The 21,067-nt window shown below is 43.3% G+C and overlaps 1 protein-coding gene across 1 annotated transcript; it reads right to left on the bottom strand.

Moving 5' to 3' along the window:
* Positions 1 to 3,804: 3,804 nt before the first annotated feature.
* SEC61B (SEC61 translocon subunit beta) lies at positions 3,805 to 21,017 on the bottom strand. The gene is made up of 4 exons (XM_033929636.1): positions 20,857 to 21,017; positions 20,480 to 20,580; positions 11,917 to 12,018; positions 3,805 to 4,297 (listed from the first exon to the last, which is right to left on the bottom strand). The coding sequence occupies exons 1-4, from the start codon at positions 20,857 to 20,859 to the stop codon at positions 4,210 to 4,212; spliced, it is 294 nt and encodes a 97-aa protein (XP_033785527.1). The 5' UTR covers positions 20,860 to 21,017; the 3' UTR covers positions 3,805 to 4,209.
* Between the last annotated feature and the right edge of the window lie 50 nt (positions 21,018 to 21,067).

The raw sequence follows: 21,067 nt of genomic DNA, 5'->3' as shown, positions 1-21,067 counted from the left end.
CCCAACTTTTATAAATACCATCAAGCCTATATTATGCGTCAGGGTATGTACTGAATCCTATCTGAATTCATGGAAAATCTCCCAGACTGGTTGTGGTTGGAATAGCAACTCATGTCTCCATTGATATTGAGTCATGTGTTAAATATTCAGATGCCTAGGTTATATAAGGAAGACCCTAAAATGTGTGAATAATTTAATACCTATTCCAGTTCATAAATGAACCTATCAGACCCTATGGCTGAACTCCAAGATTCAAATTGGCGGATTTAAGGTCATCTGGAAGTATTGGATAAAGGTAGGTATACGCACTTTAGATGATGTTATTTCTGATGGTAAGCTGCTTGATTTTTCACAATTGCAACACAAATTTGGTCTTACTAAATCACAAAATTATAGATGGTTGCAGTTTTAGCAGGCCATTCAGGTGGGGTTCCCTGAATGGAAAAATCTTAGTAATCATTATAGTTTGCCGCTCTTATGTTTTCAGGTGGACTTCCTGGGACAGCCGGCCACTCAGTGGTATAAATTAATATCTGGATTTTTGAATAAGAAACAAAAGACTGGTCTACGTGACATTTGGAGCATTGAGATAAAGCATCAAATTACTGCGTCTCAATGGCCACGAATTTGGAATTGGAGGATGAGATGTACGGCGTCGGCATCTATGAGACAAACTTGGTTTTTCTTGTTACATAGAGCAATTTGGACCCCAGTTCGTTTGCAGAAGTTAAGACAGCTCTAAATCTAATAGATGCTGGCACTGTCATCTCGAAGCCGGGACATTAGATCATTTACTATTCTATTGTCCATTGATATTTAGTTTTTGGAAATCCATTGGGGGCCAAGTGAATAATCTACTGGGAAATCCGGTGGCATTATCATATGACACTGTGTTATTTGGTATTTCCATGAGAGCTGAGTCAAATCTCTTCTAATAATAATAAATTTTTGCTTATCATGACAGAGGTTGCCATGCAGCAAATTATGAAAAACTGGAAAAATTGGGATCGGCTGAATTATAATTTTTGCTGGAACTCATTATGACAAATCTTTAAAATGGAGCGGGCAATAGCCATACAGCAGGGGCATTTTAAGAAATTTAAGGATGTTTGGGAGCCATTAACAAAATACTGCACAGCATAAATATTATTTTTTTCCTTTTGTTCATACACATCCAGGGTGGGGAGGGGGGATGGGAATATTTTATGATTTCTTATGCTTATGAACAATTGTTGGGTAAAAGGGAGGGGGGATATTGGATGTGAGTTAGAATTTGATGATATATTAAGTGATGTTAAAGTATAAAATGATTGTATCTTATGTTACACTTATTGAAAGTTTTAAAAATGAATAAAGATTATTTAAAAAAACAACATGGTTTTTCTTGTTACATAGATCTTTTTGGACCCGGTTCGTTTATAGAAATTGGATAGTTCTAAGTCTAATAGATGCTGACACTGTCATCTCAATATAGGAACATTGGATCATCTACTGTTCTATTGCCCATGATACTTAAGTTTTGGAGATCCATTTGGGTTCAAGTGAATGAAGTATTGGAAAATCCTGTGGCATTGACTTAAGATACTGTGCTATTTGGCAAGTTAATGAGAGCTAAAAATCAAATATCTTCCTGTAATAATAAACTTCTCTTTATTATGACAGGGATTGCCATACAACTTATTTTAAGGAACTAGAAAAACTAGGATCGATTAAATTATACTTTTTGGTAGGAATCTCTATGCCATACTTTTAAAATGGAATGTATGATGGCCATACAACAGGGACATTATAGGAAATATATGGATGTTTGGGAGCCATTGACAAAATTATGTAAGGAGTAATTGTTGATTTTGCCTTTGGATCATATACGTCCTGGGTGGGGTGGGGAGATACTTTTATATGAGTGCAATTGTTGGATATGTAGAAAGGGGGGGATTATATATGTTTTTATCATAAATATAATTTGATAGAATTTAAGTGCTGTTAAAATGTAAAATGTCTGTATATGTTGCACTTATTTTTTACTTTAAAATGAATAAAGATAGGCAAACCTCGGTTTACGAGTGCAGCAGTTTGTGAGTGTTTTGCAAGACGAGCAAAACATTCTCGCAAATCGTGACTCACAAACCGAGCACAAAGTGCCACGAAGGTAAGGAGCAGGGAGGGAGAAAAGGTGGGGTGGAAAGGAAAACAGGGTAAAAAGAGGGGGGAGAAGGACGCTGAAAGCACATGGGGAAGACAGAATGGGAAGAAGATGCTGAATGGAAATGGGGAAGAAAGAGTTGGGAGAAGACGCTGGCAGGGAAGAAGACAGAGACTCCAGACTATGGGAGGAGCGGAGGGAAGAAGATGGGTGCCAGACCAATTTGGAAGGAGGGAGAAAGGGAAAGGCACAGTAACAGAGCAAATGGAAGATGCAGAGAGAAGAGAGACAGTGGATGGAAGGAAGAGAGTAACAAGAAGATGAGGAAAGCAGAAATCAGAGAAGACAAAGGTAGAAAAAAAATTTTCTATTTATTTATTGCTTTAGGAGACATGTGTTGCATTGTATGCAGAGTCCAGCTTCTTGCTGGTTCAATTTAACCTTTGTCTATGTATTTCTATTTTATCCCCCCTTTTACAAAACTGTGGAGCATTTTTTAGCGCCAGCCGTGGTGGTAGCAGCTCTGATGCTCAGAATTCTATGAGCGTCAGAGCTGTTACCACCGTGGCTAAAATCCACACTACAGTTTTGTAAAAGGGGGAGGGGTTAGTTTGTGATGACATATTCCATACTAGGCGAAGGTGTTTTCTGTGTTCTGTGTGTTCGAAAGACACGATTTTCTGTTAGGATTGACGGTGTAGGATTGATCTGTACTAGTCTGGCTTGTTTAGTTTTACAATGGGTGTATTGATGTTGTGCTGCTCACTGCAGTATGTAAGATGCTGCCTTTTCCTAGGTACTCATGTGTGACATGTGGCTTGTTACTAAAATCATGTTTTTCGTACAGATGGGGGGGGGTTGCCAAAAAATGATGGGCCCCGGGTGTCACATATGCTAGGTACACCACTGTTGCTGCCCCTCAATATCTCTCCTCTCTCCCAAAGAACTCCATTCCTCAGATAAGCTGCTCTTAGCTGTACCCTTCTCCACTGCCAATTCCAGACTTTGTTCCTTTTATCTAGTTGCCCCCTATGCCTGGAATAAATTACCCGAGTTTGTTCACCAAGCCCCTTCCCTTGTTTAAAAGCAGACTGAAAACCCACCTTTTTGATATAGCCTTCAATCCATAACCCTACTACCCACCAACCTAGTCAGCAGATTAACTGTTCCCCTTAACTGTTTCCATGATATTCTGTTTTGTGTTTAGACTATAAGCTCTTTGAGCAGGGACTGTCATCTTTATGACTCTGTACGGAGCTGTGTACATCTGGTACTACTATTAATTATTTCTATAGCGCTACCAGACGCACACAGCGCTGCACAGAAATGCTCTATAGAAATAATTAATAGTGGTAGTAATAGTAGTTCTGTAACATGGACATCTAAGTGCTGACTAATGTCCAACATGAACATCCAAACTATGAACCGCTGTCCACTCAAGATCTACATTTTGAGATATGAGAAGCTATACTATTTGTGGGGGGGGGAGGGAGAAAGGAGGGAGAAATGTGGGAATATGGCAATTAACTGTCATGAAAATTTATAATTTTATTATTACATAGAAACCAGGGCGGCATGTAAACCATTAAAGTCACATTCTACCATGCACAATTTCTCTACAAAAGAATATGAGACATTAAAAAATATTCACACAATTCAAGTTTTGCATGAAAATCTGAAGTTTTTATTATAAGTTATGTAACCTTTTAATGGTACTAAGAGGCAATGTCTATATATGTGATATAAAGCTGTGATTCAAAAGTTTTACATGGCAACAGGATGAAAGCCTTCACACCTCAGTAAAAAAATGCACATACAGGTGAACAATTTCCAGATACTATAATTTTTTTAACAAGGGGATAAAGGCATACAACAGCTGCATGAAAACCAAGTTTCAGAAAGCAGATTTTTATAAAAATGATTTAAAAAGGAAACTTCAGTTAAGACAGAGCCAAAAGAAAACTTCACTATTTGAATCCAGGTTTTGTCTTTGAAAACTCGCAAGAAAAATCAGTTGAAGTCTAAGTATTTGGTCCACAATGACTGTTCAGGTTTAGATTAAAGGTCTATGATCGAGTGTACTTGCCCCATATGTGCAACATAAACACAGACGCAATGAATAGAAGGCTCATAACTAGTACTGGAACAGGACCCCTAGAAATAAGAAAAGTACTGAATTATAAAACAGTTGGAAATTAAGCAGCATATGTAGAAAAAATAAAAGCATAGGTCATATCAAGTAATCTAGTTTTCAGAATTTCACTAAGCAGCTTATTAAAAAGGATAAATTTTCTTCATATTATGCTGTTATGACTGTTCTTAACTTACACAAAGGTGATTTTTAACCTAATTTCATAAATGGAAAAGGGGTTTGACATATTTCAGTTTCATTACAATTCTGCCACATGGCATAGAGGGCACTTAGCAACCTCCAACTCACACTTTTCATGCACTCCCAACCCCCACTAAAACAAATCACAGGCCCAATTTTCAGCCAGTATAGTAACTAGATTAAGAGAATGCCCACAATTTTAAACTTACTATTTATATTCGGTACCACCATCAGTATGGTCTAATATGAAGTTAGTGCAGTTGAAAAGATTAGCAAGAACCTTTCTCGTAAACAGAAATGGTAGTCTTGACAATAAGGTTAAACCCCCATTAGTTGCGACAGTTGTAGAGAGCCCACTGCTTGTTTCCATGCTCCACCTCCCATCACTCTGGATGAGCTTCACCTTCTCAGTCGGTACCAAAGCTTCTAGTGAGTTCTAGAGTGCAAACATGAGAGGGAGGTGAAAGGAAACTCCCTGAAACTACATTACGTCTGGTCTGCTCTAAATGCAAACATTAAGGAACGGTATTGATTAAGCAAAACTAAATGAAAAACAAGGAGATAATAAAAAAACCCACCTACCTGTGTACCATCGGCACCAATAGTTCTGTTGCTCTTAAGATTGAATTCTTCTTCATGCCTGACCCTACCTGGCAGGTGATAGAAACAAGACATCTGACTAAGCAGGCATGTCTGAAACAGAAAGCAGGCAAGTATATAATCAGACAGGGTGGGCATCAAGACTACCATTCCTGTTTACAAGAAAGATGATTAGCAAGGTAAGAACCTAATCTTTCCTTCTTGTGCAACAGGACTTGTAGCCTTGACCAACAGGATGTATCAGAGCAGCCCCCTAGGGTGAGCCTGCTGCCAGTACTGAGGACCCAAAATTAGTGTTCATCCCGGCTGCCACATCCATCCTGTAAAACGTGAACGTGTGGAGATTGGACCAAGTGGCTGCTCTGTAAATCTCTACAGATGAGAATGCTCTAGACTCTGACCAAGAGGATGCAACATTACGAAAGTAGAGTGTGCCTTCACTGCCACTGGAGACTGCTTTCTGCTTCCAATATAGATGGAAGATATGGCCATCCTGATCCACCTGGATATGGTCTCTTTAGATGTCAGTCTTCCCCCACATGCTGCATTCATAAGCATGAACAGATGATCAGACAGCTGGAACTCTGTCACCTACAAGTAACGAATCAAAATTTGTCCTACATCTAGAGCTTTCAATACACAATCTGCTTTCTTCTCATATGTGTCAAGGCTGGAGTCGCACTTCTTGGTTCACGTGAAAACTAGACACAACCTTCAGTAGGAAGGAAGAAAAGAAGGAACCATTCGAATCGAGACACTAGATTCCGAGATGTGAAGAAAGTGTTCCCTGCAGAATAGAACTTGCAGCTCCAACACCCTTCTCACTGACATCACAGACACTGGAAGTCTGTCTTAACTATCAGATCTGTCAGGGAAACCTCCTCCACAAGTGTCCACAGGACCAGATTAAGGTTTCAAGATGGAAAAGGCTGTCGCACTGGAGAGCGAAGACGTAAGGCTCCCTTCAAAAATCTGGATACAGCTGGATGGGATGCCGATGAGCACTTCCTGACCTGCACTCTGAAGAAGGAAATTCCGTCTATTTGTACTTTGTGAGAGCCGGATAGGATGCCAACGAGCACTTCCTGACCTGCACTCTGAAGAAGGAAATTCCGTCTATTTGTACTTTGTGAGAGCCGGATAGGATGACAACGAGCATTTTCTGACCTGCACTCTGAAGAAGGAAATTCCGGCTATATGTACCTTGGGAGAGTCAACTGCCAGGCCCTTCTTCCGACCTTCCTGCAGAAAGTCAAGCACCACCAAAACTGGTGCAGTCATCGGGTCCAAGCACCAGTTTCTGAAACACTTCCAGGCTTTCGCATAAGCCATTAACGTGGACTGCTTCTCAAACCTCAGGAGCATGGCTGTAATTTCAGGTGACTAGCCTTTACTGCCTAAGGCTTCGCGCTCAAGAGCCTTGCCATAAGACCAAAGCACTCTGGATTCTCCAGGGTGATGGGACCCTGTGAGGTTTGGATGATAAGGAAGCACAAGAACCTCATCCTTCTGCAGACATACTAAGCTAACAGGATCACTTGACCTGGGTGCGTTGTGACCAGCTGAAGCACTCTGCCTATCATTGGCCACATCTAAAAGCTCCTTTGCAGGCCAAGCTTGGACCAGAGCATCCAGCCCGGCTCTTCTGGGCTCATATCTTCGGCTGAAGAAACAAGCCACCCTTTTGTTGGATGCTGAAGCCATGAAGTTGAATGTCAGATGCCTCCAGAACCTGTCCACGCAGTTGAAGGCTCTCTTAAGAGAGAGACCACTCCCCAGGATCCAAGGTCTGCCAGCTTAGAAGTCTGCCTGCACATTCTCCATCCTGGCTACATGAGCTGCTGAGATGGCCAAGAGATGGGCTTCCAACCATTGAAAGATCAGGTGAGCTCTTTGCCTATTTAAATAGACAATGCGACTGCAATAGCCTAAGACTTAGACTGCTCTTCCTTCTAGGGCACTGCAAGGCTTGCAGAGCTATCAACTCCAACAAGTTGATCGACCACGTCCTCTGAGATGAGGACACTGCCCCTGCAGTGGACGTCCCTTACAATAAGCTCCCCAGACGAACAGACTGGCATCCTTCATCAGGACTGTCAACTGGAAGATGCAAAGTGGCATTCCTTTGTTCAGTGGCTCCAATCACTCTGGTTCTCCAAGGCTAAGGAAATTTAAGGCAGGAAAGTATGCTTGGTAACCTGTGCTACTTTAGGCTGAATAACACCTGCTGAAATTCAGGAGCCTTAAGGATACAGGTTGGACATCATCCTAGCAACAAATAAGGAGCCTTCCAGGGTCTTCTAGTGCTCCATGACTATTAAAATAATGTCAGGATGCGATGGCAAAAATGTAGACTGAGTCTTAGAGCCACTCATAAGAGAGCTCTTGTGTGGCTGAGGTTTGCGGAGCTTCCAGATTTAACTCCCATAAGGAATCTATAATAACTTTCAGCAAAGTTTTTGATTTGAAAAGGTGGTGCACTGATGGGTCCTACCCTTGGTCAAGGGCCACCACCATCTCCTAGCAAGTAGCCTCTGCTTGAGACCCCGAATCTCTTAAAAGTGAAAATACACTCTGGGGCCTCCAACCCCCAGCCGCTCCAGTCCTTCTCTGACTGGTCTTCTGGTTCCAAATTGGAAACCTTCTCTGGGGGGAAGTGCGCTATGAGAAGAAAAACCCTCGTGTGTAGTCACAGGCGCACCCTTCCGTGAATGCAGATGGACCCTGACAATTTAAATAAGCAGTCCACATAAGTCTCACAAAGCCCCAAGTACAAAGTCCAGAAGACCCCTTCAAGGACTCCTCTTCTTGCTTGTGCTTTCTGGCATCTACATATTTTATTTTGCCAAATCACTCTCCAAGGGCTTCAGAAAGGATTTCTTCCCAGGTAACCGAACCCCTTGTGACTCCCCAGTCCTAGAGGTACCAGAGGGGGCTAAGCCCAGGCGCCGCCGCCCCTCACCTCACATGTGCAATGGTATGTAGCATATGAACGCTCCTCAGCTTACCATCCAGTGCAAACCTAGCATGGTTTCTATTCTGTGTTCACAGAAGAAAATCCTGGAGAAGGACCATGCTTGGCTGGCAAAGTTACACGTGAGAATGGAGTGAATACCGCACCATTCACAAAGTGCATATGAACAACTTGAAAAATAGAAAGTGGACAAAGCCATGGGACTGGACAGGATCCATCCCAGGATATTGAGGGAGCAGAGAGGTTCTGGAGGGTCCTCTTAAAGATATGTTCAATAAATCCTTAGAGACAGGAGAGGTTTCGTGGGATTGGAAAAGAATGGATGCGGTCCCTCTTCACAAAAGTGGTTGCAGAGATGAAGTGGAAAGCTACAGGCCAGTAAGCCTTATTTTGGTTACTGGAAAAATAACAGAAGCGTTGCTGAAAAGAAAGGATAGTGAATTTATTAGAATCTAATGGATTATAAGATTTGAAGCAGAATGGCTTTATTAAAGCTAAGTTGTGCCAAACAAATCTGATTGAATTCTTTGATTGGGCAACCAGAGAATTGGATCGAGGACATGCTATCGTGTTTCCCCGAAAAGATCTACCCTGAAAATAAGCCCTACCCCTGAAAATAAGTCCTAGTTGCCAGCAGCGCTCCTCCCACGACCCTTCCATCTCTCCCACCCATCCAAACCCCGACCGCTCATTATGGCATCAGCAACGCAGCAGAGGAACGCCCGGGCGTGAGAAAACCATGATGGTGCCTGTGCTGCCGACGATGTGGTTTGTTGTAAGGTACTGTAGTTCGGTCTCGCGGTTGGGGTTCAGATGGGTGGGAGAGATGAAAGGGTCAGCAGGGAAGGGATGGGAAGGAGGGAGGGATAGAAGCTGCAAGGGTTCTGCTGCACATGTGGGGGAGAGAAAGAAAACAGGAAGAATTGGGATGAAGTACATGAAAAAAAATAAAACCTCCCCAATAAGACCTAGTGCCTTTTTTGGGCCCAAAATTAAAATAAGACAGTGTCTTATTTTCAGGGAAACACGGTAGATTAATTCACTTAGATTTCAGCAAAGCCTTTGACACAGTTCATAGGAGGCTCTTGCATAAACTTGATAGGCTGAAGTTAGGGCTCCAAGTGTTGAAACTGCTTGACTGACAGACAGACACCAGAGAGTGGTGGTGAATGGAATTCGGTTGGAGGAATGAAAGGCGAGTAGTGGAGCGCCTCAGGGATCGGTGCCGGGGCCAATTCTTTTCAATATATTTGCAAGTGACATTGTGAGGATGACACCAAAATTTGTAACAGACACACTCCGGAGGGAGTGGAAAATATGAAAAAGGACTTGCAAAAGTTAGAATGGTCTAATGTCTGGCATCTAAAATTAAATGCAAAGAAGTGCAGAGTGATGTATTTGGGGAGTGGAAATCCAAGGGAGCAGTATATACTGGGATGCAAGAGACTGACATGCATGGATGGGGAGAGGGACCTTGGGGTGATGGTGTCTGCAGATCTGAAGAAGAAGCAGTGTGAGAAGGCGGTGGCTGTAGCCAGAAGGATGCTGGGCTATATGGAAGCATAACCAGCAGAATAAAGGAGGTGTTGATGCCCCTGTACAGGTCATTGGCGAGGCCCCACTTGGAGTACTGTATTCAATTTTGGAGACAGCATTTGGTGAAGGATATAAGACAACTTGAAGCAATCCAGAGAAAGGTGATGAAAATGGTAAGGAATATGCATCACAAGGCATACAAGAAGAGACTGGAAGATCTGAATATGTATATTCTGGAAGACAGGAGGGACAGGGGGGATATAATACCTTTTAAGTATTTAAACATCTATATTAATACAGAACTAAAATCTTTCCCAGAAAAGGGAAAAGGGTAAAAATAGAAGGCACAAATTGAGATTGTTAGGAAATTCTTTTTCATGGAAAGGGTGGTAGGTTCCTTGAATGCCCTCCCTAGGGAGGTAGTGGAGAACAAAACAGTGACAGAATTCAAAGAAGCTTGGGATGAACACAGAGGCTCTCTAATCAGAAAGTGAAAGCTATAAATTGAAGAACTAGGGCTCAAACTTGGGCAGATTTACACGGTCTATGTCCTGTAAATGGCTAATTGGTTTGGGATAGGCTGGGGAGGGAAGGGCTTTGGGAATTCCAGTAATTTGGGATGGTTTAGATAGGCTGGAGTGAGCTTCAAAGGCAACTCCATTGGAACCTAAGAACTGTAGTAGGCAGACTTCTATAGTCTATGGTCCATAAATATGACAATTTAATCATGAATTTATAAATCATGTACACCATTGGGCAGACTGGATGGACCATTCAGGTCTTATCTGCCATCATTTACAAGTTACTATGTTACAGGGATAGAAAGGTCTAGGGAGTCCATAATAATCCCTTTTAAGCAAAATTGAAGTGTTTTGAGGCAGACAGAGGCTTTTTAATTAAAATCAGGAAATCCAAGATGGCCACCACAGCAGCATTTTGGCAACAAAAAATGGCCTGGGAAAGCTACAGCAAGTTACAAAAAAAATTCAGGGAAAGGGATTTTGGAGTTGGGGAACTCTATAGCTACACACAGAAACCCCCAAGACTGATTTTTAAAGACCCCCCCCCCAATTTTCCCATAGGCTGTAATGGTCTTACACACTGTGCTGTGGTGTACTGATGCTATAGCCTATTTCAGCTCTCACCACAGCTGGACAGTGGAGAAGAACCGTGCCTCAAACAAGTAAATCCTCGGTCCAGGACTCATCAATCTTTGGACTGCAGTTGGGCCAACACTGGATTGAGGCCTCAGACCCCCACGAACTTGTACACTAGAAAGGGGAGCAGAAAATGCAGCTGGTACCCATCAAAGCTCTCCTGGACCATTCCGGGGCCAAACAGCCTACGCTCAAACTAAAATCAGGGGTGAGACTTGCTCTCAGAGGAACGATCTCCAAGTTCCTTAACTGTTAGTGCGGCCGGCAAGACAGGTTCATTTACAGTTGCCCTGCCAGCAGCAGACAGCTCATCAGAGAGTCCGCGTTCTCTCCCAGGCAGATTTGCCCCAGGGCCACTGGGGACCTCTTGAGCATCCACTTTTAGGAGATTGGATTAAAAAATCCAAAAATAATAAAAACATCTCAGAGCAGATCAGTAAAACACCTTCCAGCTCACTTGCACAAGGAAAAACTGATGAGAGGCAATACAGCCCACTGAGGAAAGAGGTGGAGCTGAAGGAAAAAGTATTGATTCCTTCTGCAACAGCTCATGATTTGGGGGATTTAACCCATTTGTCAGGACTCGTATGTTTTGTGCAACAGAATGCCTGTTGACTAATTTTCCGAATTGCTTTATTTTGGCTCATCATCTTAATCTTTACAAAAAAGGGCGATAATCAAGTGTGAGAAATAAATCAAGTTGCATCATCATGTATTATTTGCATATCTATATTTCCAGCACTAACTGAAAAGATATGTGTAAGGTTAGACCCCCCCCCAAAAAAAAGGGGGGTTATATTGAAGCGGCCTTACAATCAGCCAGGTCCCGGGTTCAATAACCTCTGCACGTCAAATGTTTTCAGTTAAAGGTCTTAAACTGATAGACAACCCTATTACTGCGAGATACATAGAATATTTTGGTTGTTTACATTAAGCATCACTTGCAGTAGAACACTCCAACAATGCTATTCTGTTTTGATTTTTAAAATCTGAGTCGCTGAAAACAAATTTGATATGTGATCAAGATCTAAATTATTTTTCCCTCTACAAACTTAAAACTACGTAAAAGTATTCTTTATCGTACACTGACAGAGCAGCACATATTCCTTTGCTAGATTGAGCTACGGAAAGAAAGGGGTAGACTTCAATATTATTTTTGATACAAAGGACTTACACTTTCAAGCCTGGTGAATCCTCTGTGTAAAATCTCCACATTCCACCAGTACCTGCTGAAGTAGTACGACCTGCACTCCTTGTTCCACTGCTAACATTTTTCCTATTAAAAAAAAGAAAGTCATGGAGAAAAATAGGTTTTCAAGTTTTAGTTAACACAATTCAAATCACATTACATTTTGTCTTCTGCTAAATAGGACACTCACTATAGCTCTGTGCTTTGGGGGACAAAGCCAATTATTCAGGTTGTCAGGATATCAACTAGAGAATGACACGGTGAAAAAATTGGTCCCCGTCACCGCCCCGTCCCACCATCCCCGTCACCGCCCCGTCCCCGTCTCACCATCCTCTTCACCGCCCCGTCACCGCCACTGCCACCCCATTCACCGCCCCGTCACCGCCACTGCAATCCCATTCACTTTTCTTTATTTACGTATAAAGGAAACATTCTTTAAAACTTTAAAACTTAGTTAAATACAGTGGTGCCTCACACAACGAACTTAATCCGTTCCAGGAGCAAGTTTGTTATGTGAAACGTTCGTTGTGTGAAACGCGTTTTCCCATAAGAATACATGTAAAACAAAATAATTCGTTCTGCAGCCCTGTTTTCCCATAAGAATACATGTAAAACAAAATAATTCATTCTGCAGCCCTACATTTCCCTCCCTCCACCTCACCTTATATGCAGAGTTTGCCAGCTTTCTTTTTCACCCAGCCGCACGCTTTCAAAAAGCTGTGCACGCGCAGCTGCTGAAGTTGATCAATGTTCTCCTCTCCTGCAACTTCCGGTTTCCGGTTGCGTCAGAGGAGAAGATTGAACAACAGAGCATGCGCGCATGTGCTGCTCTTTGAAAGTGTGTGGCTGGCCGAAAAAGAAAGCCGGAAAACTCGGCATCTAAGGTAAGGTGGAGGGAGATGATGGAACACTGCATTCAGACAGGAGGGTGCTGCTGTTCCCGGCTCACATTAGGAAGCGGCGAGAGTAGTTCCGCCCCCCCCCCCCCCCGGGCCCCTCGGGCGACTTCGTTGTGTGAAACGAAGTTCGTTATAGGGAGCAAGACAAAAAGTTCGTTATGCGCAGCGTTCACTGTGCGAGGCGTCCGTTATGCGAGGCACCACTGTATTAGTTAATAACTATACAAAAACAAAACACGCAGAGAAAAAATTAATTAATATAAATTCTCAAAACTGACACATTTTGATCACTAAATTTAAAATAGTTATTTTTCATACAGTTTTTCAATCACTAATCTTCCACCACCCCTGGGGCTAGCAATGCAAAAACAAACACGACATGTACTTTAAATGCTTACAATGTTAGCCTATATGGTAAGTAGATGCGGCCGCTGTACCTAATCGCGGCAAAGATCTCCCTGCCGTGATTAGCATAGTGACCGCGGCTACGGCTGCAAGTCTCCCCTCCCCCCAGCGATCACGGCAGGAGGGCACCCAACCCTTCCTGTAGACCCCCCCAACGGCCCTCCCGACAATCGCAGCAGAAGGGTACCCAACCCCTCCTGCCGGTCCTCCCAATGGCCTCCCCTAAGATCGCCGGCAGGAGGGTACCCAACCCCTCCTGCTGGACCCCCCCCCAACGAACCCTCCCACCCCGGAACCCCCTTAGTCTTACTTTCCAAGTTGGACCGGACGGCTCCTCGCTCGTCTGGCCAGCAGGCCTGCCTCCGTCCAAATGAGGCAGGCCTGCCCCTACCCTGCCCAACCCACAGGATCCTAGGGCCTGATTGGTCTAGGCACCTAAAGCCACTCCCGCTATAGGAGGGGCCTTAGGTGCTTGGGCCAATCAGGCCCTAGGATCCTGTGGGTTAGGCAGGGGAGGGGAGGGGCGGGCCCGCCTCATTTGGACGGAGGCAGGCCTGCTGGCCAGACGAGCGAGGAGCTGTCCGGTCCAACTTGGAAAGTAAGACTAAGGGTGGTGTTTCGGGATGGCGGGGTTTGTTGGGGGAGGGACCGGCAGGAGGGGTTGGGCACCCTCCTATTGGCGATATAGGGGGCCGTTGGGGGTGCCGGCAGGAGGGGTTGGGCACCCTCCTACCAGTGAGGGCGATCGTCGGGGGGGGGGGGGGCGGGTTCTATTGGCAGGAAGGGTTGATCTGACAAATGAGGAGCACGGTGAAAACACAGGTAAATAGCGGTTCCTAGAAGGGGGGACATTGGCCTGCGGGGACAAATCTATTCACCGTTTTTGCGGTCGGTGAAAGGATTTGTCCCCGCGTCTGCGGCGATTTGCTAATGAGGTCACCATAACCCGCAGCCAAACCGCAGCCACGCAGCGGTTCGCTGCGGGGATCGCTCCCCGTGTCATTCTCTAATATCAACGAATAGACATGAGATTTTGCATGCAAACCTCTCTCATGCATATTCATTGTGGATATTCTGACAACCTGACCGGCTGGGTGTGTCCCAAGGACAGGGCTGAGAACCCCTGCTCTGTGCAGAAATATTTTCTGTTTCACTCTTCGATCTTAGTCAAATAATTCTTAACATTCTTTCTACTGCCACACGTTTACATTTGCCACACATTTGAGAACTTCCAAGATCCTTTTCCCAGTTGACAATTTATAACAAATTCAGCATAATGCTTCTACAATTAGGTTCATTTTTTTCCTTTTGGGGGATCTTATTCACCAACAGGTTAACTTTGTGCATACTATGACCTTATGAAACATCACCCCTGAGACGAGGTACAAAACTGTTGCTAATGCCTTTTTTTCCTAGGCACATCACTTCATACTTGCTCACATTTAATATAATCTGCCATTTACTTGCCCAGCTCTCTAGTCTAGCAAGGTCTTCTGCAGTTTCTCACAGTATTTTCTTTTAAAGGATCCTGTTTTATTGCCACATTCAACTTCATTTTGAACTTTTGTCTATCTATTCAGTAACCATACAAAATAGTGCTAGAATCATAGTGAACTGCATTAAATGATATCCAACCTTACCCCGTATCAACTCCCAATCTCTTCTCCTCCCCCCACCTTAAAGTGTTGTAACATGTCACCACTAATAGCTATTAAATCTGCATTGGACCCAGACACCCCTCCCCTTAGAAGGGTGTGTTCTACCTGAAGCAGCTGAGGCTTATGCTGTGTTTGTCATCAGACAGCCAGAACAACTTCAGAGCTGCTCTCCCCAAAACAGTGTTGCTTTGTCTCTTGGTGACAACATTTGGGGCTATTCCTGGTTTCTGCCTAGAAGGGCGTGTTCTACCAGAAGCAGCTAAGGCTTGTGCTGTGTTTATCAAACAGATGGAACAACTTCAGAACTGCTCTCCCACAACAGTGTTGTTCTACCCCCCTAATGACATCATCAGGGACATCAAGGGAATAAAATGAGGTCATACACTAGAGGCGCCCATGCCAGATGCAGGCACGCCAACAATGGAGCGCACTTTGTGTAGTATTGTTTAGAGACTGAATACACATAACCCATCTATCCTGGTTATATGGAGGTGAAGAAGAAGAAATGGGAAGTGGGCATCTTGACCAAGTATTAGGCAGAAATTTAGGGTTTTGATTGAAGTTCCTTCTAAAAGGATTGATGCTGGGTTAATAACAAGAACTATTAGATTGATGTTATTGAATGCTAGGTCAGTCAAGAATAAAATCCCCTTAGTGTTTGGCCTATTAAAGGATAATTCTAATGATGTTTGCTGTATCACAGAATCCTGGTTATCAGAGAGAAACTTAGTAACTGCTAGTCAACTATGTCCCCTAAATATGGCATTTTTCCAAGCCAGAAGAGAAGAGATGGTGTATGTGTTATATTTAAGAAGTCTTTCAATTTTTCACAGATTGACTATACACTTCTCCCTCCGAATCCACGGTTTCAGTATCCGCGGATTCGGTTATTTGCAATTTTTTTTTTTTTTTTTTAAACAAAATGCTGCATCCTGGACCTCCCCGGAGTTTACCTGGTAGTCTAGCGGGCTTTCAGGACAAGAGCTATCTTCCTACGCTCCTGCCCTGTGCAGATCACTCATACAAAATGGCTGCCCTGAGTTCCCATAGTCTCGAAAAACTACGATGGGAACTCCCCGCAGCCATTTTGTATGAGTGATCTGCACGGGGCAGGAGCGTAGGAAGATTGCTCCTGCCCCGAAAACCCGCTAGACCACCAGGTAAGGTCCGGGGAGGTCCAGGATGCAGCATTGTGTTTAAAAAAAAGATCCGGGATGCCGGGGGGAAAGAGGGGGGTGAGTTAGAGCCGGCCCAAAAGTTATTTGCAAATTTTCAATATTCGCGGGTCGGCTCTGCCCCTAACCCCCGCGAATACTGAGGGAAAAGTGTACACAATTAGAAAGGTTAGACATTAGTACCAAGTTCCAAATTATTGAATGTGATTGTCATACAGCTCCTGGAAAACCGTATTAAGATTATTTGAGTTTGGTAAATTTGTTAATGGGTTTTTAAATTTTCCTTATCTAAAACAATACTATTGGGTGGTTTAAAATATTCAAGCTGATCTTATTTCTAATGATAGGGTAGTTAGTGGCTTTTGACAACACTTGACGCTCTTGGCTGGCAACATAGTAGATGTCCCCGTTCATTTGAGTGGCCATTCTCTAGATTTGATTTGGTTTTCACATGACAGTGTAGGTAACCTGTGTCAAGTTGAGGATACAGTATTGTATTTGTGCCTTGGACTATAACAAGTTTAGTATGTGTGTCGTACTCAAATAGAGGCAAAAAAAATCTGTTATAATTCTTCAACGTGATTTTTATGAACTTGCAAATTCGAAGCATGCAGTAGCAAAGAAACTTTGCACATTCTGTTCTTTTGGATGTTGATGTGGATGAAGTTGTTCAGCTTTGGTATGATCTGCTTTTAAATTAATTAGACAATATTTTCCCATTGAAAAAAACCCAATTTCTTGGTCTAATAAAGTACCATGGTTTAGAGGAGTTCTGATGTTTGATGTACAAGTTGAAGAGGAGTGAAAGATTGGAAAAAGAGTATCCACAGAAAGTAACTCAAGAATCTTGTATTTTTCAGTTAGAAAGACTACCCAAATCAGTGAAATGTGTATTATGACAAAATAATTGAAACTGCTCCTGCTGCATCTTACAATATTATCAGAACTGATGAAGGTCACTGTTAAATGAGTCACAGCTTTCTTGTGGTGATTTTGCAAAAGGATCTGTAAGTAAAGTGGAGAACTTTGTTAAGAAGGTGAAGGTGCTGATCCCCTTGTGCTTTACCTATGATAGATTACTGATATATGTTGAAAAATTGACTAAGAGATAGTGAGCTATATCTTTACGTATTATACGAAAGATGTTTGTAAACCTAGTACTGTGAAAACCTTAAAATGGATTTGTCAATCCCAATATTTGTTCACAATAATAATAAAAGTTTTGATCTTGGAACTGTGCCAAATGAACTTGAGCATGCAGTTGTTAGGCCTTTAATTAAGAATCAGATGTTGGACAGAAATGAAGTTCAGAAGTACAGATCTCTCTCTTCCTTGCCTTTCTTGTGAAGATCATCAGCTAACAGATTTTTTTAGAAACATATGATATCAGTCCTGAATCAATTTGTTTTCCGTAAATGCAGATGTCACTATTTAATGTAATTAGAAGTGGTTTTGTCAAGTGCCAGCATTGCCCGTTGTATTAGAAATTTCTGCAACCTTCAATCATCCTCTCTTCTGGAGGTAAAACCGGAACCTCTGCTTCAGAAGGAAGTAAACCAAATAAGGTTGTTGGACTGTTAAAACTTTTAGATGAGAACAGCAGAAACATTTTGGGTTTACCTCTGGTTAAAAAAAAAAAAAAGTGAAATCAACTGGGCCTTTTCTTCCTCGAACAGAGGAGATTGAAAGGGGACACGATTGAAACATTCAAGGTACTGAAGGGAATAAACTTAGTAGATAAGGACAGGTTGTTCACCCTCTCCAAGGTAGAGAGAACGAGAGGGCACTCTCTAAAATTGAAAGGGGATAAATTCCGCACGAACGTAAGGAAGTTCTTCTTCACCTAGAGAGTGGTAGAAAACTGGAATGCTCTTCTGGAGTCTGTCATAGGGGAAAACACCCTCCAGGGATTCAAGACAAAGTTAGACAAATTCCTGCTGAACTGGAACGTACACAGGTAGAGTAGTCTCAGTTAGGGTGCTGGTCTTTGACCAGAGGGCCGCCGCGTGCCTGCCTCCCTTCCCCCTTCCACTGAAATCCCCCCACCCACCCCCCGATGCCAGTCTGGGCCGCCCTGTCCTGACGGACCCACGTTTTGCCTCTCTTCCCGCGGGGCTGGGCTTTGCCCAGCTGTTTCCAGACTGATGTCTTTCCCTTCCCGATCCTCCTCCCAGGGCGAGAAAAAGAAAGGGAGAAGCCAAGTCAGCGCCCCATTGCGGCCAGAGCCGGTTCCGATCCTGAAGCGTAGAATTTCTCATTTTCGGTTCAGTGTTTTAGTGTTCACTGTTTCTAGAATAGTGTAATTTTAATTTTGCTAACAATTTGAATGTAGGCCCCTCTTGATCTTGAGGCCCTAGGCTGAAGCCTAGTTAGCCTATAGGAAAATCCAGCCCTGGATAGGGGTACTTAACTTCAATAGATTCTATTTTTAGAACAAGCCTCAAACTTATAAATAAGGGAGATTAGAACTCCCCACTTTCTTTCTGGAACATCAACCCCTCCCCTCTCTCTCTTTCCTTTGGACTCTGTAAGGCAGGTAAATTGTCTTTTCTCTCTCATTAATTGTAATGCTTGATGCATCTTTATAAATCTTGCTTTTCTGTAATATTAAGCCTATTTCTGCACATTCTTTATGCAATCACTCTTAGCTGTCTTTGTCAGTAATTGTACTTCCTACTGAATGTTCAACGAGGGTACTGAACCTGGGACCTGGCGGATTGTAAAGCCGCTTCAACATTATCCCTCCAAAACCTTACATTTTGGGGCTAAACCTTACGCTCACGAGTACAGCAGCCCTCATCCCTCCCTATCGCAGGTCCAATAGCCCCCATCTCAATGGCAGGTAGCATCCCCCCCCCCAACAAACCTGCAACTCTTCTGGGTTGGCCCCCTTCGCATTTCCCAGGGTGTGTCTACTAGCCTGTTAGAAGCTTTCTGCATGCAGGGCTGCTCCGACTGGAACCTTCTTGACACCAAGTCCCTCCTTAACTTCCACATAGGTACGATGTGGTGCTGAAAAGTTCTCAGCCCAGCCAAGAAGGAAATGATGTGGAGCTATGAAACTTACAAGTTATTTCCACATATTCACCTCTAAGTTCAACACAGTTGGCACATTGTGTCTGAAGTTTCTGTAATCTTTCCAAAAAATACTCTGATGTCTGGTCACTGAAATACTGCAATCACTTCCGAACACTTGAAAAGTGTCACCCTTTCAAACTTTTATAATGTTTGGAAATGAAAATAGATGGAGCAAGATCTGGTGAATAGGGTGGATGATCTATGCACTGAAACCCCAATTGTGTCAAAAAAAAAAAAAAAAAAATCGTTTTGCCAGCCTTGTGAGCAAGTGCAAAAAAAGAACTCCTTTCCACAGTTTCCCTCTCTTTGTATTCTTTCAATGCCTCCTTTGATCTGCACAAGTTTGGCCCTTTAGAAGATAATCATTACAACACCTTCCTGATCCTAAAACTCTGCTGATTTTTGGGTCTTGCATGTCCTTGGCGAACCTGAGTGCTGCTATTGTATGGCCTGTTTTGTCTCAGGATCATAAATGGTGTAACCATGTTTCATCAACAATAACTAGTTGTTCCAAAAAGTTGGCACCAGCTCACTGAAAATGCTGCAAAATCAAATCGGATGTGTCCACTTGACGTCATTTCTTGTCAGCATTCAAACATTTAGGCACCATTTGGCTGACAGCTTCTGTATACCCAGCTGCTCACAGATTATACATGGATATCTGTAGTGTCTCAGCAATTGTTTTAGCCAATATTCATCGATCTATCAAAAATCAGGTCAAGCAACTGGTCAACAATTTCAGGAGTTGACACCATTTGAGACCTGGCAGATCTTGCTGCATCTTCAGGCTCAAAATCTCCATGCTGAATGTTTGCACACCACTTCTTCACTGGGCAGTATGATGGGCATTTGTCACTCAATATTTGCATCATACATGCATGGATTTCCTTTAGAGTTTCCTTCTGCAGGAAGAGGAACTTCATGAAGCTCAGAATTCCACACTTGAAAATTCAACACTTTTCCTTGACATGGTTCAATCAATGATCTCAAACAATGTTAAAACATACCATTATGATTCTGGAAATTGGCACTTTGCCAAATAAAATAACACTCTTTTCAGCTACAGTGACAAAATAATGCTCAGAATTTAGTTAGTTAGTTGGGCTGAGAACTTATCAGCACCCTCATACAATAAACTAAATTCTTGGAGAATACACATCCATCAAGCAACTGCATATGACTCGGAATGATGGTGTCAATCGTCACCACAGCTAGTCTATGGGTGCGCCCCCACAACTATACCGAGAGAGAAACAGAGCATTTCTCTAAGCATAGTTTAGCACCCCATGATCTGTGCTCCATTTTTTTTATTTGCCCAGAACACCCTTCTTACCTTTGGCGGACGGTGGAGCCGGCAGCCGCCGCGCGGGACACCACTTTGCTAGGAGATCGGCCGGAGACGCCCACGTTTGTGGCACTGGCAGCAGGACCCGGCTGAGAAGAAACACGTAGCAGAGACTCACCAACAAGCGAGAATTAACTGAACACAAGCAACGGCGTTTTTCCGAGAACATTAGAACACAATTGCGATCCTTAACCCCCCCCCCCTCTCTGTATATATAATCTTTTTTGCAAACTACACGTTCAGCTCAGAATTCTGTTTTCCCTATTTTTTGTTAACAAATCTGGGGGGGGGGGGGGAAACCCCTTTCAAGCTTTAAAAAAAGAAGCAAAGAAATCCTGAACCTAGGCCCGCAGCGATCTACTTACCATTGCGAACGGTAGTTAAAGGCCGAAAGCGAACGCACAAACGAGCGCGCACGGTCTCCCTGTCAGAGCCTAAAGAAATTGCAGTCCTTACAGCGCTCCACACACAGCGGCAGAAGCTCGCTCCCACCCCTCCCCCCTCTCTACGCTACGGTACCGCCCCAAGGACCTCAAACTCCACAGAGCCTGCCCAAGAATTGCCTGATTAAGAATA

The sequence above is a fragment of the Geotrypetes seraphini genome, chromosome 2 (assembly GCF_902459505.1).
Source record: "Geotrypetes seraphini chromosome 2, aGeoSer1.1, whole genome shotgun sequence".
Lineage (NCBI taxonomy): Eukaryota > Metazoa > Chordata > Amphibia > Gymnophiona > Dermophiidae > Geotrypetes > Geotrypetes seraphini.
The sequence above is the reverse complement of the archived record's forward strand: the minus strand, read 5'-3'. Positions and strand labels throughout refer to the sequence as shown.